General features: G+C 38.0%; 1 protein-coding gene and 1 pseudogene across 2 annotated transcripts in view; both read left to right on the top strand.

Annotated features, from left to right (window-relative positions):
- Positions 1–10,733, top strand: part of PROS1 (protein S) — a 63,209-nt gene extending 52,476 nt beyond the window's left edge. The window contains exons 12-15 of the mRNA XM_082392102.1: positions 761–929; positions 4,850–4,998; positions 7,000–7,225; positions 10,328–10,733. Coding sequence (XP_082248228.1) covers positions 761–929; positions 4,850–4,998; positions 7,000–7,225; positions 10,328–10,488 — 705 coding nt within the window. The 3' untranslated portion in view covers positions 10,489–10,733. The remainder of the gene's footprint in view (positions 1–760; positions 930–4,849; positions 4,999–6,999; positions 7,226–10,327) is intronic.
- The window catches only part of LOC309628808 (ras-related protein Rab-28 pseudogene), a 457,231-nt pseudogene that overhangs the window by 211,312 nt on the left and 225,385 nt on the right, over positions 1–20,534 (top strand). The gene's annotated exons all lie outside the window — the stretch shown is intronic.

The following is a 20,534-nucleotide window of genomic DNA, read 5'->3' as shown; positions in this document are numbered from 1 at the left end:
TGAAGGAGACTAATCAATGACCTTGAAGAGTTTAAAATTTTTCATTTGAAGTCATGGGTCTGCCAATTTTACACTTGCTGATTTAACTTAAATATTGACCATTTTGTATCCATCTTTCAGTTACCTTAGCTTTTAAAAGATTTCTGTGATATAAAACCTGAATTAGTTAACTCATGTCAGAGTGAATATACCTGTCCTTTGAAATTGATAAATCAAGACATTTTAAAATTAAAATAAATTATTCAAAAAGAATCAACTATTTATGAAATGGCTGCATGTCTTGAATGTGGCTGGTTGCTTTGGTGAGGCTGAAGAATGCAAACAATTTTGTTACTGAAGAGGCTTAGTGTCTGATGACAAGACAAACCTAGTTGTAAATGCAGTTAAAGAAAAACAGAAAGCAGCTTAGAACTCAGGGGCACAGCTAGAAGCATATATAGAACTCAAGAGCAGAAGAGTTAGTTCTGGATGATGCAGAAGAGGCAGGTGGGGCTTGAGGTGTTAAAAATCATTAGGATCCCAGTGGAGGTCTCTGATGGCATAAGCTCACTTTTACTGAAAAAGACTGTCCATCTGAAGGACACCTTGAAAAAAATTTAGATAAAATTCAAAATAGTTTAAATACTTTAAAATGTCATCAAAGAAAGAATTTTGCCTCTAAATGAAAACCTAAATCCATAATCAATTAAGCCACTTCACTTATGAGTCTGTCTTTTTTAAGTTTAAAATGCTTTCATTGATCTATATTTTAAATTGTTAGATTAACCCTCGTCTAGATGGATGTATTCGAGGCTGGAATTTGATGAATCAGGGAGCTTCAGGAGTAAAGGAAATCATTCAAGAAAAACAAAATAAGCATTGTCTTGTCACTGTGGAGAAGGGTTCCTACTATCCTGGTTCTGGAGTTGCTCAATTTAGCATAGATTATAGTAAGTGATTTCCCATTTTATCTTTCTTTTCTCATTACTGTTTAAATTTATTCATTAACAAACAGCAATAATTCCTTCAGTAAACATTGTTGAGTACTTACTTTGTGCCAGATATAGTGTTAGGCTTATTCATACTGTTATATATTTTTAATAGAATTTTTCCAAGTATATTGGGAGAAAAAATGTAGTTGAATATGCTTATGTTGTTACTTAAAGGTTATTGGCACATAATCTGATTAATTTTGGGTAAATTAAATTGACCTGTTTTAAGGTTCACCAGTTTCTCAGTTGTATTGAGTCTACTGATTAATGCATCAAAAGTATTAATCTTTATTTCTAGCATTTCCATTTAATCCTTTCCTAAAATGTCCACCTCTTTGTTAAAATTTCCCATCTGTTCATGAGTGTTATCCATCTTTTCCACCCAAGCCTTCAACTTATTAATCATAATTAAATTCCTTGTCTGATAGTTCCAATATCTGTGTCATATCTAAATCTGGTCATATTGATTGCTTTTTCTCTTGACTATGGGTCATTTTTCCATGCTTCCTTCTGCAATTAATAATTTTTGTTTAAAGGTGGGTGTCAGATAAAACAGTAGAGACTGAGATAAATGATATTTACATTTGGAGATGAGCACAGCTCTCCTTTTGCTAGACACTTAATGAGGGGACTTGAATCAATCTAGTCAAGAATTGAGCTGCTTTGGTTCTCTTGTTTCCCTGACTACACTTCTAATTCCTTTAATATACCTTGTGCTTAGGATAGTAGCCAGAGGATTTTTCTTAATAACAGATCCACCCTCAGCTTTAGATATTCCTTTCATTTGCCTCAAGAAAGTGTCTCTCCCTGGTCTTGTTTCACTCCCAGAAGTGCTCTTAGTTGTTACTTGACATTTGCTAGCAATTTAGAGGGGTCTGGGGGTCAGAGGAGCATTCTCTAATGTTCTGGTGCAGATTCAGTCTTAGACAGGTGTTAAGACCTCTGTGTCTCAGGGGTGTGGACTTTCCACTGTCCCCCCTCCTGCCCACCAGTAAGGGAGGTATCTAATGGTCAGGACTCAAGGTGTATTCCTGCTCCTTCCCCAGGGTAGCTGATTTTTTGTTGTTGTTTTGTTTTTTGCTATTTTCATTCCCTAATCTGTAAGTGCAATGGGACTTTCATGTGACCTAATAGCAACAAGGTTTGCTGCCTTTCCCCTAATGCGTTAAGTCTTGCTTAGAGCAGACAAAGAACGATCTGGGTGAGACTTTGTGCCTTTCCTGCAGGTTGCTGTTCCTCTCCCCTTGGGCTTGTACTAGGAAGGAAACTTTCTCTAATCTCTTTCTCTTGTCCCAGTTTTTCTCTTGAGCACCCAGTAAGATCCTGTGAATGGGTATGAATTTCTCATGTGTTTGCAGTTTCCCTGGCTTCTATATTCTCACACCAGCCCCAACTTGGACTTCAGCGTTTTGTTAAAATTTTTACCTACATTCTTTTTACCAAATTGTATAGTGTCTGTTGTCTGCCTTGGGTAAGAGAGTACTCTCCTCCTGTTTTTCCCTTGAAGCACCTGTCTTCCTTTAGGTTTCTAGTCAGTTGTTCTGCAACCTCAGCTCGTGGTGATAGTTCAAGAAAAGTTGTGCTTATATAGATAATTGGTCTTTTGTTGTTTTAAGAATGGGAACAGTACTCTCCGCAGTTTTCTATAGTCTAATAGGAACAGGAACTCTTGCCAAACCAACCCCAGGTTTTTACCTTTACAAATAATACTTCTGGGATATCCTTGGACATTTATCCTTGTACCCTCATGTGATTAATTCTGTAGGAGAGACTCTCAGATTCTCTCCATCAAAGGTTATGCAAAGGTATAATTCCTACTGTTCAATCAGATTCTCTTCCAAAGATGATTTATCAATTTATACTTTTACCAACAGAAGAAAGTTTATGCTTGGGATTTGTTTCTAATTTGAGAGTTGAAAAATTAAATCTTGTAGTTCTAATTATTATCCCAGTTTCTACTGAAGTTGAATATCTCACCATATGTTTATTAGGTATTTGTGTATCTTAATTATTTTATTGGCATCTCTGTCTTTTTGTGTTTTAGGAGTTCATTATTTGAGCTACTAACAGTTTGCATTATAAATTTAGTGTTGATTTGATATCTCTGCTTTAAGAAAAAAACATATTTTAAATTTTTTATTTTCAGCCTTAAAAAGTATTACTACAGTTTTAAGAAAGCATCTTACACTAGTGCTTTCTGTTTCCTAGCATAAATTAATACAATGTCTTTAACTTTAGCTCTGTTCTGTATATGAAGGTTTTTTTTTTAAACAAAAAAAGTTTAAATTGAGTTGGTGACTGGACATAAGCAAAAACTAGGCCCACCATTTGTTCAAAGGACAAAAAAAATCTCTGAAAAGAAAATGAAAATAAGAGTTTTATTGCACCTGAAAGAAATTACGTTCATAAGTAATTAGTTATTTCACAGATAATATGAAAGTGACCTACTCTATGATTAATATTTAATGTTACATTATAATATCTGTACATTTGCATGTTCATTTTAGTTTGAGTTTGTTAATATCTTAGAGTAAATTTACTTACTTCAAAATGATTATATGCATTTATTTTCTCTTGCGTGGGAATTAAAGGATTATAGTGAAAAATGTTATAGTATTAGATGTGGCTAAATGGAAGAACATCTTGTCAAAGGAAAATTATTTTCTCCATTCACATTTACCTTTTTAAAGCCTCCAAGTAGTATTTGGGCTATTGTTATACATTACTTTATGTTGAATGACGAAGACTGCATTCAGATTGTAAACTGATATTTTCAGAAATCAAACTATTTTGAAATCATATTAATTCAACAAATATTTGTTAAGTGACTGCTGAGGAAGACAGTGATGGTAGAGACATGTAGAACTTGCACTCTAGTTGGGTAGGCAATTGACCTAGTAATTAAGAGAAAGAATGTTAAGTATTATGATAAGAGAATCACACAAGAGTTCCTATTAGAATTTCAAAGTTAACTGTTGACTTCAGAGTATTTCTCTACCATTAAACCATCCCACACCCCTATGTACAGAAATCATACTTTGCTTTCCCACTGCTCTAATCTGACCCCTATATGGAAGAGGAGTGGGGCGGGGGGTGGCAGCTATACCCAAATTTTCCCTCAGAAATAGTACAATAAATTTGTTGAACTTTCTTCTAATGTGTACTTTAAAATACAGCCTCCCTGAGATTTGACCATTGGAGAATATATAAGACAGAAGGAAGAGCTATTAAAGAGCAAATGGAGGGCTTCCCTGGTGGCACAGTGGTTAAGAATCCGCCTGCCAACTCAGGGGACACGGGTTCGAGCCCTGGTCTGGGAAGATCCCACATGCAGTGGAACAACTAAGCCCATGTGCCACAACTACTGAGCCTGCGCTCTAGAGCCCGCGAGCCACAACTACTGAGCCCGTGTGCCACAACTACTGAAGCCCGCACGCCTAGAACCTGTACTCCGCGACGAGAGAAGCCACAGCAATGAGAAGCCCCTGCACTGCAACGAAGAGTAGCCCCTGCTTGCCGCAACTAGAGAAAGCCTGTGCGTAGCAACTAAGACCCAAAGCAGCCAAAAATAAATTAAAAAAATAGATTAAAAAAAAAAAAAAAGAGCAAATGGAAAATTTGTAATAATCCTGAACACCACAATCCAGAATTCTGTTGTAGGAAGAAGAACAAAAGGATGAGGCTCCATCTGTGTTTCTTGCCTGCATTAAAAACTGTTTTGCTTTGTTTTGTCTTGGTTATATAGATCATCGAAAAAGAGGACTAAAATCTTTAGTATCACACAAAGATGGCTTTGAGTATTGATAAGATTATACTTAATTCCTTCTGGTGCACCTTAGGAGGACATTGATCCTGCTTCTGTTTCATTGTTTAAACAGAGAATGTATCCAATCCTGAGGCTTGGCAAGTAAATGTGTCCTTGAATATTCGCCCATCGTCGGGCACCGGTGTTATGTTGGCCTTGGTTTCCAGTAACACAGTACCCTTTGCCTTGTCCTTGGTGGACTCCGCCACTGAAGAGCTTCAGGTAACTTTCAACCTTTATGATCCTTGGTTTGTAATTTTTTTTTTTAATCCGTAAAATGGATAGAATAGCAGTATTTACCTCAAAGTGCTATTTTGAAAATTAAATAACCTATTTAAGCTATTTGGCACAATCTCTAGCACATCATTAAAGATTCAATAAATATTCATTATTGTTACTTTTTTGCTGGCTTATTTCCAAGGTTTGAGCCAAGAAGTAAAGTGGTGGGAAGGGGGAATGGAAGAGCCTATTGCGTCTATAGCTCAGGTTAGGCAGACTCACACCAAGGTTGCTCGGAGGCCTCTCTGAGTACCCAGAGATCTGCCCTTATTCAGAATCTTTGAAGTGTCATGGGAATTTGTATGTATTAACAGAATAGAAGTGAGTCTGACTGAAATCCACTCTGAAATATTCAGTGCCTAATTATAAAGTTTTGTGTTTTCTGGCACTCTTAATCTTTTCTCCCGTAAGTAAATTAGGAAAGACTACAGAAAACTAAAACCAGTCTATTTGGCTTTCTGCTGGCAACTCTGCCTTGAAATTAGGAGAAAGCACAGGAAAAAACTCTTGGATAAAAGAAAACATGAGAGTTATCAGATCTGTATTGTTCAACTTCTATTAGAGGCTAATAGTTCTGTCCTCGTGTCATCCACAGTGGGTGGATTCCAAGTTACAGCAAGCAGCTTTCGTTTGTGCCGCGGTTGGCTTGGATGCTCTCTGTGGCTTTTAGAAAGAGACATATAATTGAATAATGCCTGTAGTGATAAAAAGGGATGCTATTTGCCACTTAAAGGATGGATGCGGGGAGTTTCTGATGGTTAACTGTAAGCAACCTAAAAAGATCCTGCCGAGCTTTTGTCTCCAGTGACCACAGGAGCTTGCTACATTTGGGTTTCAGCTTTTTTTTTGCTTGTTTGTTTTGTTCTTTAAGCAAAATGGAAATCCTGCCTTCAACACTACATTCGCACGGTAGAGGAGGTTAACAAGTGCCATGTCTTTGATATTTATTTTTTCTTTTCTGTGTTTGTCTTCATGGCCACCACCCCCTTTTTTTTTGGCGTGTCAGATTGCCTTCTTATGATCTGCGAACAACGTTTCATAACATTATTCCACATAATATTGATCATTCTGGAACATTTTCTCAGCTGACTTTTCCTGAGTTCAGGATATGGATGTGTATAACACAGTAACAGATTTCCTCAGCTAAGCTGTATTTGGGAAGTATAGGCTTCATTTAGCATTGGTATCTTGGATTCCTAAGTAAACACTTCAGACTATCTTTCTACCATCTGGGAAGCAGCATAACAACCGTCTCCCTCGTTTTGATTTTATTTTTTCTCTCTTTTTATATTTCCTCTACACGTCCGGGAAGCTAGATGCATAGATGACTCTCAACAAGTTGAGTAATTTAGTGTATCAGCAGTTTGAAAAGTTCAGAAAATATATATACATAGAGAGAGAACCTTCTGGTAAATACTCTGTAACTTACTGCTGGCAATCCTGGTTTTTCTTTCTCAGAGACTTCATAAAATTTGTCCCAAGTCTACAGGATTTCTTGTGTGGCACAAATAAACCTTTCAGTCTTGCTGGCATGTGCTTACTAAAGCACTTCAAATTTTCCAAGTCTTTTCCCCAACAAAGAATGATTCAACTCCTTCCTTTTCCCTATGTAGGTTTTGAAATTAGTAGGAAGGCTCATAACCAGAAATGTATTGCTTAAGACACTAGTTTGGTTCCCATTGTTGGTGAGACAATGCTGTTAGTTTATTGAATTTTCAGAACCTGCAATACATGTACATCTTAGCTAAACCTGGAGTTTGCAAAACTAATGTGTATTCTAAAATTATGATTACGATAATAGTTTTTTCATTTAAATAAATTTGAAAGCTCTATCATACTTTTCCCCACCTCATTGAAATTCTGTTTTTGAATTTCACAAACTAAAGTCTCTCTTAAGCAGCATTAACGTTAGTACTTGTTTATATTCTTTGCTCCGTTCTTCAGGATATCCTGGTATCTGTTGAAAATATGGTAATAGCTCGGATAGAGGCCCTAAGTCTGTGTTCTAATCAACAATCCCTTCTGGAAATCAGAGTCAACAGAAACAATTTGGAGCTGTTGACTCAACATAGAAAAGACAGCTTCCACTCTGAAGACTTTCAAAGACAATTTGCCATCTTGGACAAAGCAATGAAAGAAACAGTGGCCACTTACTTGGGTGGCCTTCCAGGTATCTTCTTACTTTTTCTTCAGTTTTAAAGAGTATATTTTTAGTGAAATTGATAGTATTTCAAATATGTAATTGTAGTAAAACAGCAGCTGTATATATATATATATATATATATATATATACAGCATATGTAGTTGGAGTAAAGGGGCATCAGAAGGGAAGAGAAAATTCCAGTATCCATTATTCTTTTTCTGGAGGCTTGCATGAACATTTTATTGGTACATTTTTATTTAATTTTTTTTAATGGTAAACTGAAACTAACCAAGCTTTGCTGCATTTGACTATCCTAGCCAGAAATGATTTATTATTTCATTTTATCCTCACAGTTATCTTCTGAGTTTAACATTTATTCTTCAATTCAACCATCAGTCACCCAATATTATTAAGAACCTATGTCTCAGGCAGTAGGGACACAGCAATAAACAAATGGATATGATCTCTCCTCTTAAGGCCTTTACAATCTAGTGGCAGAGGTAGATATTAAACAAGTGATTAGGAAAATAAAAAAAAAAATTTTCATAACTTCTATAAAAAAAAAGTAGGGGTTGCTATTAGAGCCTGAAAATGAGGCTTGATCTGGTTATGGGGGCCAGGAACAAGCTCTCTGAAGAAGGCAATAAGATACAAATCTGATATTTGAAGGATTAAATGAAGTTAACCAGGTGATGAGGGTGGAGACTGGAGCTAGTATGCAGGTAAGAGTGTCCATGGCAAAATGGAAAGGGGTTGACATGCTTGAGGAATATATAGAAGATCAGTATGGTGAGAGCACATTGGGGAAGGGGGATGGTACTGCAAGAGGAGGCTGTGAAATGGGTGGGTGGGTGGGAGGTTTGTAGACCTGGTTCAGGGTCGTGCATCTTATTATTAGAGCCTTGAGAATCATTAAAAAGTTTTAGACAGGGAAGTGGTATATCAATAATGAAGTTTAAAAAAATTCCCCTGCATAATGAATGGAGATGAACAGGTGGGAGACAAAAGTGGATGAGATGAGTTGGGGGCTACTGAAGTAGTTCAGATGGAGAAGCAGTAATAGTAACAGTAGTGAAAACGATACTGCCATCGTGCATATTTAGTGCGTAATAAACAGTCTGGGCATTGTTCAGAGTGCTTCAATTGTATCAATTGATATTTAAAGTAGTCCTGTGAGGTAGGTACTATTGTTATCTCCATTTTGCAGATGAGGAAGCTGGGGAAGCTGCTGGACTAGGGTGATGGCAGTGGAGGTAATATACAGTGAATAGATTGGAGATGTATGTGAGAAACGAAGTTAATCGAAATTAATGATTGAAAGAAGCTCTTAGGTATTTGGCATGAGCAGTTGCATGGGTGAAGATTCCATTTACCAAGATGGGGAAAACTGGAGGAAAAATAGTTAATATTGGAAAACATAAAATTGCCATCAACATTTTTCTTTAAATGACAACAAAATTGAGGCAGAAAGTTTTTTAGAAGCATTTTCAAATACCATTTGCATGTTATTCTCACGGGGAGAATTCTGAGTTTGATGTCTAGACTTCTAGTAACCTTGATTAAGTTACTTTAACTGCTCAGTGTGTTCATTTCCCATATATGGAAATTTTATCTGGGTTTTGGGGGAATATAAGTAAATAGGCTGTAGGAAAATTCCTTGGCGGTCCAGTGGTTAGGATTCTGTGCTTTCGTTGCCATGGCCTGGGTTCAGTCCCTGGTCGGAGAACTGAAATCCTGCCAGCCATGCGGCGTGGCCGAGATATACAAAAAGAAAAAAGAAGTAAATAGGTTGCAAAAGTTATAAATAGATCTATAGATAGATAGATCCATGGATAGATATAGATACATAGTTACATTAACGTGATTAATTATTAGGAAGTATAATTACAGTTCAAATGAATGAATTCTGCATTGAAATCCACCTACTACCTTATTCACAAATTAGTTGAATGCAATTTTAGGAAATCAAACAAACAATGAAAGAGTTCAAAAGAAGTGAAAATATCAGAATTTCAGTGGTTCCAGGACTTTGGCAACAGCACTGAGAACTGACTTTAGGCAAGATGTGTTTAGAAAAGGAGTGAGGAAAAATTGAGGAGAACTGGAAATTGAGAGTGTGAACTATGGGATGGGTAAATTATTAATTGATATGCAAAATAGGCATGTTAAATTGCATGTTATGAATTAAAAATCAGGGGAAATAGATGATTCTGAGGATATTTATAATAGTGGTATAACCTATGATAGTCAGTCAAACTTGAAAGGTTTTCTTAAAAAATGCTATGAGCCCATAGAAAAGTATGGACTTATTCACTACATTGGCAAGTTAGAAGTGGGACATTTGAAGTATATATATATATTTTTTGCATAAGACACTGAGGAGGAAGAATAAGGGCTGAAGAATATCCATTGGGATTAAAATTTATGGAGATGAGATGCCAAAAAAAGAGGAAGCAAGTAGAGGGATGGATGTTTTGAAGATGAACCATAGTTCTTAGGAATCCAAGGGTGTCGCCTAAGTATTAAGTTTGATAAGGAGAGTGAAAGTGTAGAAAGGCCTAGAGGCCCTATTTACTGAAGTATTATTAAAACTGTTATTTTTCAGAACACCAAACATAACATAAAAGTGAATTCCCTATCACAACCTGCTATTGTATGCTCAGCAAGACACTATTTCTTTGGAAAATATAGAATTCCAACAAAAATAAAAGAGATATATTTATTGTGGCATTTAAAAAAGATTTCCAAGTAACTATAATTTTGTGTTGAAAAAATGACTTAATAATGCTTAAACTATTGCTCAGATTTAAAGAGGAAATAATAAAGTAGAACATCACAAGGAAGAATACGCTATTTTCTACTCTTTTTAAAGTATGTTTCTTTACCTAAGTTTTGGCTGGAACTGTTTACGAAATCAGAGGAACTCATGCTATGCTGAATTCAGTGCCAAGCACAATACCTTATATACACAGGAGTCACTTAATATGAATTTATTGAACAGAATTACATTATTAACTTTTCCTTTAGGATTAGGTTTTGGTTGGAAATGGGCAGTCTGAATAATTCGTCTAACTATAAGCGAGTAAGATGCTAATCCTGGGCTAATATTTTAATATTCTGTTTTTACAGATGTTCCATTCGGTGCCACACCAGTGAATGCCTTTTATAACGGCTGTATGGAAGTGAACATTAATGGTGTACAGTTGGATCTGGATGAAGCCATTTCTAAACATAATGATATTAGAGCTCACTCGTGTCCATCAGTTTGGAAAAAGACAAAGAATACTTAAGGCATCTTTTCTCTGCTGATAATATCTTTTTCCAGTGTGTAATTATACTTATGTTTCAATAATAGCTGAAGGGTTTTACCTGTGATGTGCAGACCTTGATTATTTCGTGGTACTTTAACCTGGAATTTTAAAAAGGTTCTTTTTCAAGAAAACAAGATTCTCTTGTGATACAAATCGCATTAAAAAAATTCTTCTGTTCTGTCTAGAAATTAAATAATGAAACCTATAAAAAATTTTAATTTGAATTTTTTGCTACAAATGACATTTCTTCATTTTTATGTTTGTAAAATTTAATTTTATCATCATGAACTAGTGTTTAAATATCTTTTTTGTGTGTGTGTGGGAAGGCAAGGAAGTTAAACCTTTGCTGGAATCCAAACGAAAGTACACGTGACTAAATACCACTGTTACCAGTCCCTCCCAAGTCGGTCCCCAATAAAGGACCTTCTGCCTGGTGTAGCTTGAACCAATAGAAGGAGGCTGAGTTCGGTTCAGAAACAAAGGAAAGCTTTATTCTTGGATCAGAGAATGGAGAGGTGGGAGCTCCCGCTCTAGAGCACACGCTCTCCCGACAGGCCGTGGGCGGGGCTGCTTTACAAGGACCTCCGCAGGAGGGGGTGGGGTTCTCCCAGGGCCGGCACAGCTGTGCGCTCACGCTGCAGATCGCGGTGCCAGACGCAGACTCTCAGCGCACGGCCCGCCGCCGCCATCTTGAACTGAGGGTCCTGCCTGGCGCTTCTGCACACGGCGCGTAAACTAAGGTGTTGGCACGGTTATTTCTTAGGAGGAACTCTGGTCTGAGGGGCCAGGTGTGAGGCCTCAGCATGCGGCCCCCTGTGAACAAGTGAAACTAGACTTAAGCACAAAGGAAAAGAAAAAGGTTAGACTTTATTTTATTACCCAGATTCTATTTTTATTTCCCAGAAATTGTTAATGGGCTTTGCTGGTGACACTGTTGATCAGAGCAGATACTTTTTTGTTTTCGTTTTTTCCTAATGAAGGCAGAAGAGACATTGGCCTGTTAAGTATGAATCAAGTGGAAGCCCTTAAAGCTTTGTTCTGAAACAATCCCTCAGGGGAACCAGCTAAGACTTCATCTTTCTTTCACGTGGTTTCACATTTGAACCAGTAGCTTTACTGAATTAGAAAATAAGTGGGACAAATTTTCATGAGAGCAACACATGAATCTTGCTGTTTAGTAATTGGATTTTATGAGGATGAGATTCTAGATTGTGTTCGAATGCGTGTGGAAACCTGGGATGGGTACTTTCCTTAAATTTGGTTGTGTGGGTCACACAAGCTATAGATTAGAAAAGGCAGAACCTAAGGATGAAAAGAATGAATGAGAGAATGAGTAATGTGGACGTTCATAGTTTTCCCTGAATCAAACTTCAGTTGCCAGAGTTAGTTCCTAGAATGTGATTGTTGAAGAACAAAAGGAACTATGAAAACTAGAACAGATTTTAATGAGAGGATAACCACAGAGGGACACAGTTAATATTGTGTCTTTGTAATATCATGTCTTTAAAGTAAGGAGGTAAGATTGCTAGGTACTTGCTGGTAATGCATTTCGGGTGGCAGTTTTATCCCTCTCAAACCTACCATTCACATTAGGTATGTAGCAGATGTTTCACTGACAGTTTTAGAAAATAAACCTTTTTCCACTATAGGTATTTTACATCATGTAAAACATAATTAATTGCTGATATTTTAAAAATTTATATGAATAATATCTCTTCGTCTTTGAACAGAACATAAAATTACAAAAATATACATGCAACTCTTCATGCAGCACAGTAGTTTTTGAGGAAAGACAGATAAAGTTCAAATATTTGATTAATAGTTATGGTTGAGTTGTAGACTGATGCTCAGAAAGGGAAGAAAAGCGAAAGTAACATGTATTGAGTGTTTGACACGTGCCAGAAATTGTGCTAGATAACCTTATTGGATGTAGCTTCTCTCCTGATTACCATCATGGACTGTGGTTGATGAATTTCAGCAAGCAACTATTGATAATTACAGTGGTGTAAAAAAGCAAGGAAGTAGTAAAACTGAAAGTAAATGAAAATTTTAAAAAAGGAAGAAAGGGAAAAATGAATTTTCTTTGGGGAGGAGTTCTCTGATTCTCATTTAATTATGCCCAGATACAAGGATAGCTATGGAGATCAATTTCACATTTCCCATGAAAAACAGAAACTTTCCAACATGCAGTGATCTTTATAGAGGCTCCAGAGACGCATTTATAAACTATATCTATCTTTGAGATGCACTTACATATGACTTAGAAAGAGAAGGGGTCTAGATCTTTGATCTTGATCTTTGCCAAGATATACAGATTCCTACTTTTAAAGAGTAGTAGAGAACAGTGGTTTCATGAAGGCCAAACAGGATATTTGGTGCTATTTGAGCTTTGAGTCATGAAAAAAATCTAAGTGATAGGGTCATTGCAGACTTCCCCTAGACCTTACCATTTGCAGAGATGGGTTACATATTAGCGAAAATAATGGTTCATTTGTGAGAACAGAGTTATTCACCTCATCCTCCTGTTGGAAATCGTACTTGCAGTCTCAGTCACCATATGTGAGTCTTACAGAGTATTTCCAATTTTCTTTTCATTCTGGAACTGGTATTATTGCTGGAGAGAAGACTTTTTTTGTATGTTTAATAATTGCCTTTATTTCTTTTGGAAATCCCTTAGGCCTTTAATCTCTATGGTCAGTATAGAAGAAGACTGTGATATTTAAAGTAATTTCACTTCAGATGTCTTGATATTGCTATTAATAACATGAGCTTGAAAGAAGGCAGGGACTCTGGAACCTCTAGGGACAAGTGTGATAAATTTCTAATTCGTCCAGCAACAAATATTCATCGAGCACCTACTCTGTGTGTGTGGAGTCAAAGGCAGTAAAATGTCTGATGAGCTAAGTTCAACTGAATAAGAAGTGATAATACTCAATTAGGCCCATGATAGACCTCAAACTCCTGTTCCTTGGAATTACAAAGCTGGTCCTTTTTAGGTCATCCTCAGAAATTGAAGCAATAAAACTTAATCATTGCTCCTATATAGGAGTAGTTTGTTTTTTACAAATGAGACTGAATTGACAGTAATCTTGCACATGAGTTACTTGCTATACCAGGCTTTAAGCTTTAACAGAGAACTTATATTTGAAAATTGGATCTTCTCCTGTAGAAGAGGCATTGATCAGAGGTTCATCCAGTGATGTGCTTGGGTCCAGTCCCAGCCCATGGCTATCTTGTGTTCATGTTTACAGAGTGTGAAGGTGAGGGGCAGTTACATGGGAGGCACCCTATGAGGCTTTCTGGTACATATTAATATAAACAATGCAAGGCCAGATTACCAAAGCAGATTGAACCAAGATATGTGAAGCTAAGAGGGTCAGAAAGAGAGGGGAACTGAGCTTAGAGAGGTTTGAAACAAGTAGCAGAGCACTGAGGCTGTGAGGTGTTTCCTGAGCCACAGTCAACCACTTCTGCAGTGGTCTGGACCTGCCATGGTTTAGTAATTGCCTTGTGGATAAGAATAGCATCCAGTGGACTTACAGACTCATTTTTTGCTAACCTACTTCCCACAAGAAGCCCTCTCCAAAAATAACCCTAATTCTATGAGATAAATAATATGATAAAATTTGCAGTTTACTAGTGAGACATTCTCTTTCTTGTTCAAGTTTCAAATGGTGGAATCTGAAATCTCGTTCTGTAACTAGTCTCCAGATGGAAAAACCACTTGCTTAACGCTGATGTTTCTCTAAATTGGTTTGAAGAGAAGGAAGATTGGGACAATATCTAGCTGACATAAGAAGGATCTAACATTATCTGGAGTTCACAAATAATAAATATAAAATAATAATAAATTATTTATATAAATAATAAATATAAATGTAATAAATATAAAAATGTAATTAAACAAAGCATATTGTACACGGGGACTGAGGCTGGAGCCTTCAGAGATGAGTATCTTCATGAGCCAACTTGGCATGTACAAGGTAGCCACAGAAACTAAGAGCTAAGTATAGAAAATAGCACAGTCTTAGACTTCTTTGTATATGTAGCTAGTTGTCAGGGTAAGATTCAAACCCAGGATGTCTGGCTCAAGAGTCCACGGCCAAATTCAAAACTTTATAGTGTACCTATATTCTTACTAGTTATCCCATCATTTAGTAAATGTTATATTGTTGGTGTGAACAAATTCTGTCTCCAGCTCTACATATAACCTGCCGTCTCATTGAGTATTAGCTGACAATATTATCAACTTAATGGTTTTGAGACAAATGTGTATTATTTAATTCAATTAAGCAAATGATGATAATGATTCTGAAAACTTACATGCAGTGGGCCCTCTGTATCTGTAGGTTCTGCATAGGCAGATTCAATCAGCTACGGATGGAAAATGTTCAGGAAAAAATAATTCCAGAAAGCTCCAAAAAGCAAAACTTGAATTTGCCACACCTTGGCAACTATTTACATAGTATTTACATTGTATTAGGTACTACAAGTACTCTAGAGGTTATTTAAAGTATACAGGAAGGTATGCATAGGTTATATGCAAATATGCAACCATTTTATATAAGAGACTTGAGCATCCTTGGATTTTGGTATCCTTGGGGAGCTTCTGGAGCCAGTCTTCCCTGGATACCAAGGAACTACTGTAATTAGAACTCTGGGCTAGATACTGTCCTAGGAAAACAATGGAGAAAGTGCCCTACTCCTGTTGTCAATATATTCACAGTCTAGGGGATAGCAGACAAATGGAGAAGTAATTCAGATATGGACGCAAGTTTGGCAAGAGCTGCAACAGACATAAGCATTTGCAGGGGGTTATGGGGAGGAAGAAATGGATTTCAGATGGAAACCTAGTAAGGTGCTATTTTGAATTAGGCCCAATAAGATAGATATGAATTTCCATTAGTTTCTCTGCTTCCAAGTCCTGTTCTCCACAATGTTTTCAGATGATCTGTCACACAGAGATCTTATTTCACTATAATCCTCAAAACCTCTTTTGTTTCCCTATCAGTCATTGCTTGAAGTACATATATTTAATCCTAGCTTTCAAGGGCTTTCATCTTAAACCAGTGGATCTCAACCCAAATGCTTATTAGATTCACTGGCCCCATCCCAGACAACTAAATCAGATGATTCCCCTGGGTAACCAGAGTAACAAGCCACAGATCCAGGCTCTGGGTACCTCTCTAACCTCATGCACCCTTCTCCCCATTCTTTTGTCTCCTGTGTGCATGTGAATGTGTACACACACACACACAGATGCGTGCAAGCACGTGCACACAGACATAAAGCAAAAAAATGAGTTTGAAATAGGGACAGGAGAAAAGGATAGAGAGGAATAGTGATATGTATGTGTATGTGAACAAAGCCAGTAGGAGAGAAAAAGACAATGAAGAAAAGAGAAAATGAGAGAAGATAAGGATATGAAAACAGAGTCAGTGAAACATTTGATAAGATACAAAATAAAGAATAAAGGAGGGGAAAAAGAGGAAGCAAAGAATACAAAAAGATACTGGGTGAAGAAGGTAAGGTAGAGATAGAGAAAAAAAACACAAAAAGAAATATCTGCTTTTCTGTAGACACTTAAATAAAAGTAGGCAGTGACAAGTTGAGATCTACAAAGAGATTAAAGAGAGACAGAGATAATGAAGTAGCAATAGAAATTTAAAAGAAAAAGGTGAAAGAAGAAAAGGTGAGGGAAGAACAAAGGGAGAGAGAAAGAGAAACAGAGAAGAAAAGACCAGGTAAATACAGAAAGAGAAAAAAATTAGGTTGAGCCAAGGAAGATGAGCCAAGCATACAGAAAGGAGAGACAGAAAGAAAGAACAAATTACAAAGGGAAAGAAAGAGGGAAAGAGTGCCAGAAGAAAAAACAAGAAAGAGAGGCAGACATAGAGATAAATAAAAAGATGAGTATGTCTGAGAAAACAAAGCAGGAAATGAGGAAAATGATAAAAATTAAACGGGAAAACAGTTAAAGAAATGAGAAAGGAAAGTTATAGAAAAGAGAGACATAGAGACAAAGTCAGAAAGAATAAGAGATAGAAAAATACAGAATGAGGCAGGAAGAAGAAGAGGCTGCTCAGCTAGTTTATCCAAGGTGAGGATGGCAACTGTAACTTGGTGTGGAGATAATGTTCCGTGCCCTGGAGATGGAGCTCTTGGCCAAGTAGCTGCTAGAGAGTGTACACCCCAAAGTGTCCCTGAAATCTGTCATCAGTAATCCTCTATAGAAGTAGATAGGGATGATGATCTTCTAACATTCTGCCAGGAATGGGGCTGTCAGTCAACTCTGTTCCCTGTAGCAGGTTCTCTTGAACATGGTCTAAACAGCACACTTCCATGTCTGCCACAGTCAGCTCTGACTGTTAGAAAGCTGTTTATATTAAACAAAAATCAGACTCTCCATACTTAACACTAAATGCTCCACTGTTACTGACATAAACGAGTTAGGACCCAATTGGTTGCGAATAACAGACTCAGTTGGAACTAGCTTAAACAAAAAGAGAATTTTTTGAAAGGTATTTGGTTAACTTATGGAATTCAAGGAATGAAAGACTATTCCTGGAGCTTGGATTGCTGTAGTGAACTAAGGAAATTTCCTCAGTGTTGTTTCTCATCGCTGTTTCTCTCTGAGCAACTACATTTTGCTCTAACATTACCTACTGGTGTCTTCAATTCTTCAGTTACATTATGGAACATGGCTGCCAACTGCTTCTGAATTTACATGTTCAAGTCACATACAGCTCAGACATGGCAGAGTAATAATCATTATTACCTTTCAGTCACAGTTTCAGAATTCCAAGGGAAAGATCTGATTGGCTCAGCCTGGGTTAGGTGCTCAATACCAAACCAATCAACAATGGTGTGAAGGCAAAGTGGGGTTACGTTAAACTAGCGCTTCTCAAATTTGGCTGCATAGTGAAATCACCTGTGAACCTTTAAACACACTGACCACTCACCTCCTCTCCTCCACCCCTACCCCCAGCCTCTAGACTCCAGCCTTCAGCCTCCAGGCTTCAGCCCAGGATTCTCTTTTAACTGGTTTTGTGTGCAGTCTGGGCAATAGAGAGTTTTAAGACCCTACAGGTGATTCTAAGATGCATCACAGAAATCTGCACCTCCCATGAAGCAAGGTGGGTGGGATAGGGATGAGAGTCCAGGCAACCTCAAAGAAGAGGTCCTGGCAACCCCTTGTAGATGCCCACTATGAAATAAAATTTCCTGCTGTTTTTCAGGAGTGTTCTTATTTAAGTCATTCAGTAAAAGCTATATTTGTACAACCCATTTTTAAAGTGTCTTATTTTGCCATGTTTTTGATAAAAAGATTTTATTAAAAACATACCAAAAATTCCCCCTTCTACCATAGGAAAAGCAACTTATTCTAGTATGTAATATACCTTTTATACCTTATGAAAAATAATGGTTGTATAAAAAAACTCATTTTAAGTATACTTTTCATACAGAAAGTAAAAGTCTGAAAATGTGTATGGTTCTAAACCAAACCAAATTTTTGGCGTAAAACATAATCTGGCAGATAACTCTTTTTTCTAAATCATCTTCTTCCATTGTTAAGAAAATACTGCTTTGGCAGTGGATCTGCTGAGGCACTCTTCTACGAGTTTCATGCTGTGCTTGTTATGGCTCTTAAAAATGTTCTAAAAACAACCCTTTTTGGATTGACATATCAAATTTTCTCTTGAATTTATCTTTATACAAGTTTAGAAAGTCTTGGTAAAACTTACATAGTTCTTTTGCAAATTATCACACTTTCTGATTTTATTGTTTTATTTGGTTATATCAGAAGTTTGGAATATAAACAAGTACTGTCTGTAATATTGCATAGGTATATGTAGATGGATTTCTAGATGAACTAGACTATATTGCTGTCAAAATTGTGACTTTTAAAAACTTACTGGGAACTCAAGAATCAGATTTTAAAGATTTTGGCATGTAGATATGAACGAATATCTCAAATCTGCCATTGACGAAGCTGCAATCGGAAACAAAATTACTTTAGATAATCTCCACTAAACATGAATGCTCTAAAATTGAGGAAAAATAAACATCTGTACTTCCTACAGATGTTTTTATTGTAAATACAATATATGGTGACATAGTGTTGGAGGAGGTAATCAAGAGGACGTGACCCCCATTTGATCCGAGAGCTGGACCTGGGCAATTGGAGACTCCTCATCCCCTCCCCCGTGCTTAGAATATACACTCTCCACTGTTCCCACAGTGGGAGCCATTTTCAAGAATGCAGCCTTGAGAGATCAATGTGTTGTTGAGACCATCTGGAAGGTATACATGACTGAACACAGTTGAGGCCTCTTCAGACACTCTTAAGATTTTGGCAGGTGGGTGCAGAAATCACTTATCTTGCAGCTGCCCGAACCAGGCAGTAAGTTCCCTTGCTTATTAAACCTCCCACCCCTGCTTGTTAGACCTCCCACCTACCAATCGGGAGTGGCCTGCCAATTTCTTTGGTGTCTCCCTGCCCTCCACGTACAGGGCCAGTTTCAGATTTCACCTGGACCACTCCCTCCAGTTATTGCTAGTTAGAAACCTCCTTATTGAGGTTTCTAACTAGCAATTGGCAAGCTAGGCAGGAGACCCAAGAAGTGAGTGCTGGGAGAGAGGCATTGTTGGGGGGAATTCTGGATTGGCCATTGACCTCCATGTGGGGTAGTGGGGGTGTTCTGTACGTTAGATGCTTGTGGACTGCTATGTGAGTACACGGGTGCCCTTGAAGACACCAGCTGGTCTAGTGCACTTGTTTGAGGAACTGTGTAGAGTGCACTGCAGCAGAGAAAAGAAGTACATGGCTGTCCAGTGAGCCGTCCTCTGCTGCGGTAGGTCGCTGAATCCCGATGCCCAACTCGAGGCTGAAGCTCAGGTTAGAAAGTTGGAAGAAGAGCTAAGGTTAGAGAAGGATGTGCAGGTGTCCACTGCTCTACTAGTTTAGGGGCTGGCAGACAAGGTGGGAGAGCAGGATAAGAAGTTGGAAACCTTAGTGTGTGTTTTGCAAAGCTAGGGGGGTGCAAACTGCCATGGATTAAGGTCCCAGCCCTTGTGACAAAGCCTGATTAGGACCCTAAGGAGTGGAATCTGGGGAAATACAAATTCCAAGAATGGGTACGGGCTAGGGGAAAGACCAGAGACAGAGGGAGCTCGGAAAGCCAAAAGGCTATCCTAATCGGCTGTAAAGGGTCTGGTAAAAGTAACCCAGAAGCAAATGTGGTTTGACTTCATTGCTGTCAGGACCACAGCTAAACAGACAGATTGGTAACCCAACACTGTGTTGGTCAGCCTGTGGAAAGTTCAGACCTGCCCCACCTGCCTCTACCATCCCTGATGCTCTGCCTGCTCCAGCCTCAGGGATACAGTCCTATTAGAGGTGGGTGCCTCCCATAGCCTGAGTATAGGATGCAGGCCAGCACTGCCTCCGGGTGAGGGCCACTGGAGCTGAATGTACTCTAATACACAGTCTCCCTCAGAAGTTTTCTAGCCCCCTCTGTGCCATTGATGGTTACCAAGGGCAAATGGTTAGTCAGGAAGATCCCTTTACTAATGAAAATTGGGCATTCTCCCCCATGAGAATGCCCAAAACCAGAGAAAGTATTGGACATTGGTATCCTACAAGGTCTAACCCTGCAAACCTCTATTGGTGGGTTAGAGCAATCAAACCAGTGCTGAAGGAAAATGCCAACTGGGAACATAAGGAATAGAAGAAACTATCCAGGAACTGCACCGAGTGGGTATTGTACACCCTGCCGCTAGTGCTTTCAGCAGCCCGGTGTGGATGGTAAAAAGCCAGATGGCAGTGTTGGCAGGTTTGGTTCCTGCTAAGGGCTATGAGGAGAGAATCTGTTTTAGGCTTCTTTCCCTGGCTTATAGATGACCATCTCCTCCCTGTATCTTCACATCTTCTCCCTTCTTACATGTCTGTCTCCAAATTTCCCCTCCTTCGAAGGACAACAGTCATATTAAGCCCCACTCTAACAACCCCATTTAACTTGATT

The sequence above is a fragment of the Balaenoptera borealis genome (assembly GCF_965194805.1).
Source record: "Balaenoptera borealis genome assembly, chromosome: 5".
In the NCBI taxonomy this organism is placed as follows: Eukaryota; Metazoa; Chordata; class Mammalia; order Artiodactyla; family Balaenopteridae; genus Balaenoptera; species Balaenoptera borealis.
The sequence above is the reverse complement of the archived record's forward strand: the minus strand, read 5'-3'. Positions and strand labels throughout refer to the sequence as shown.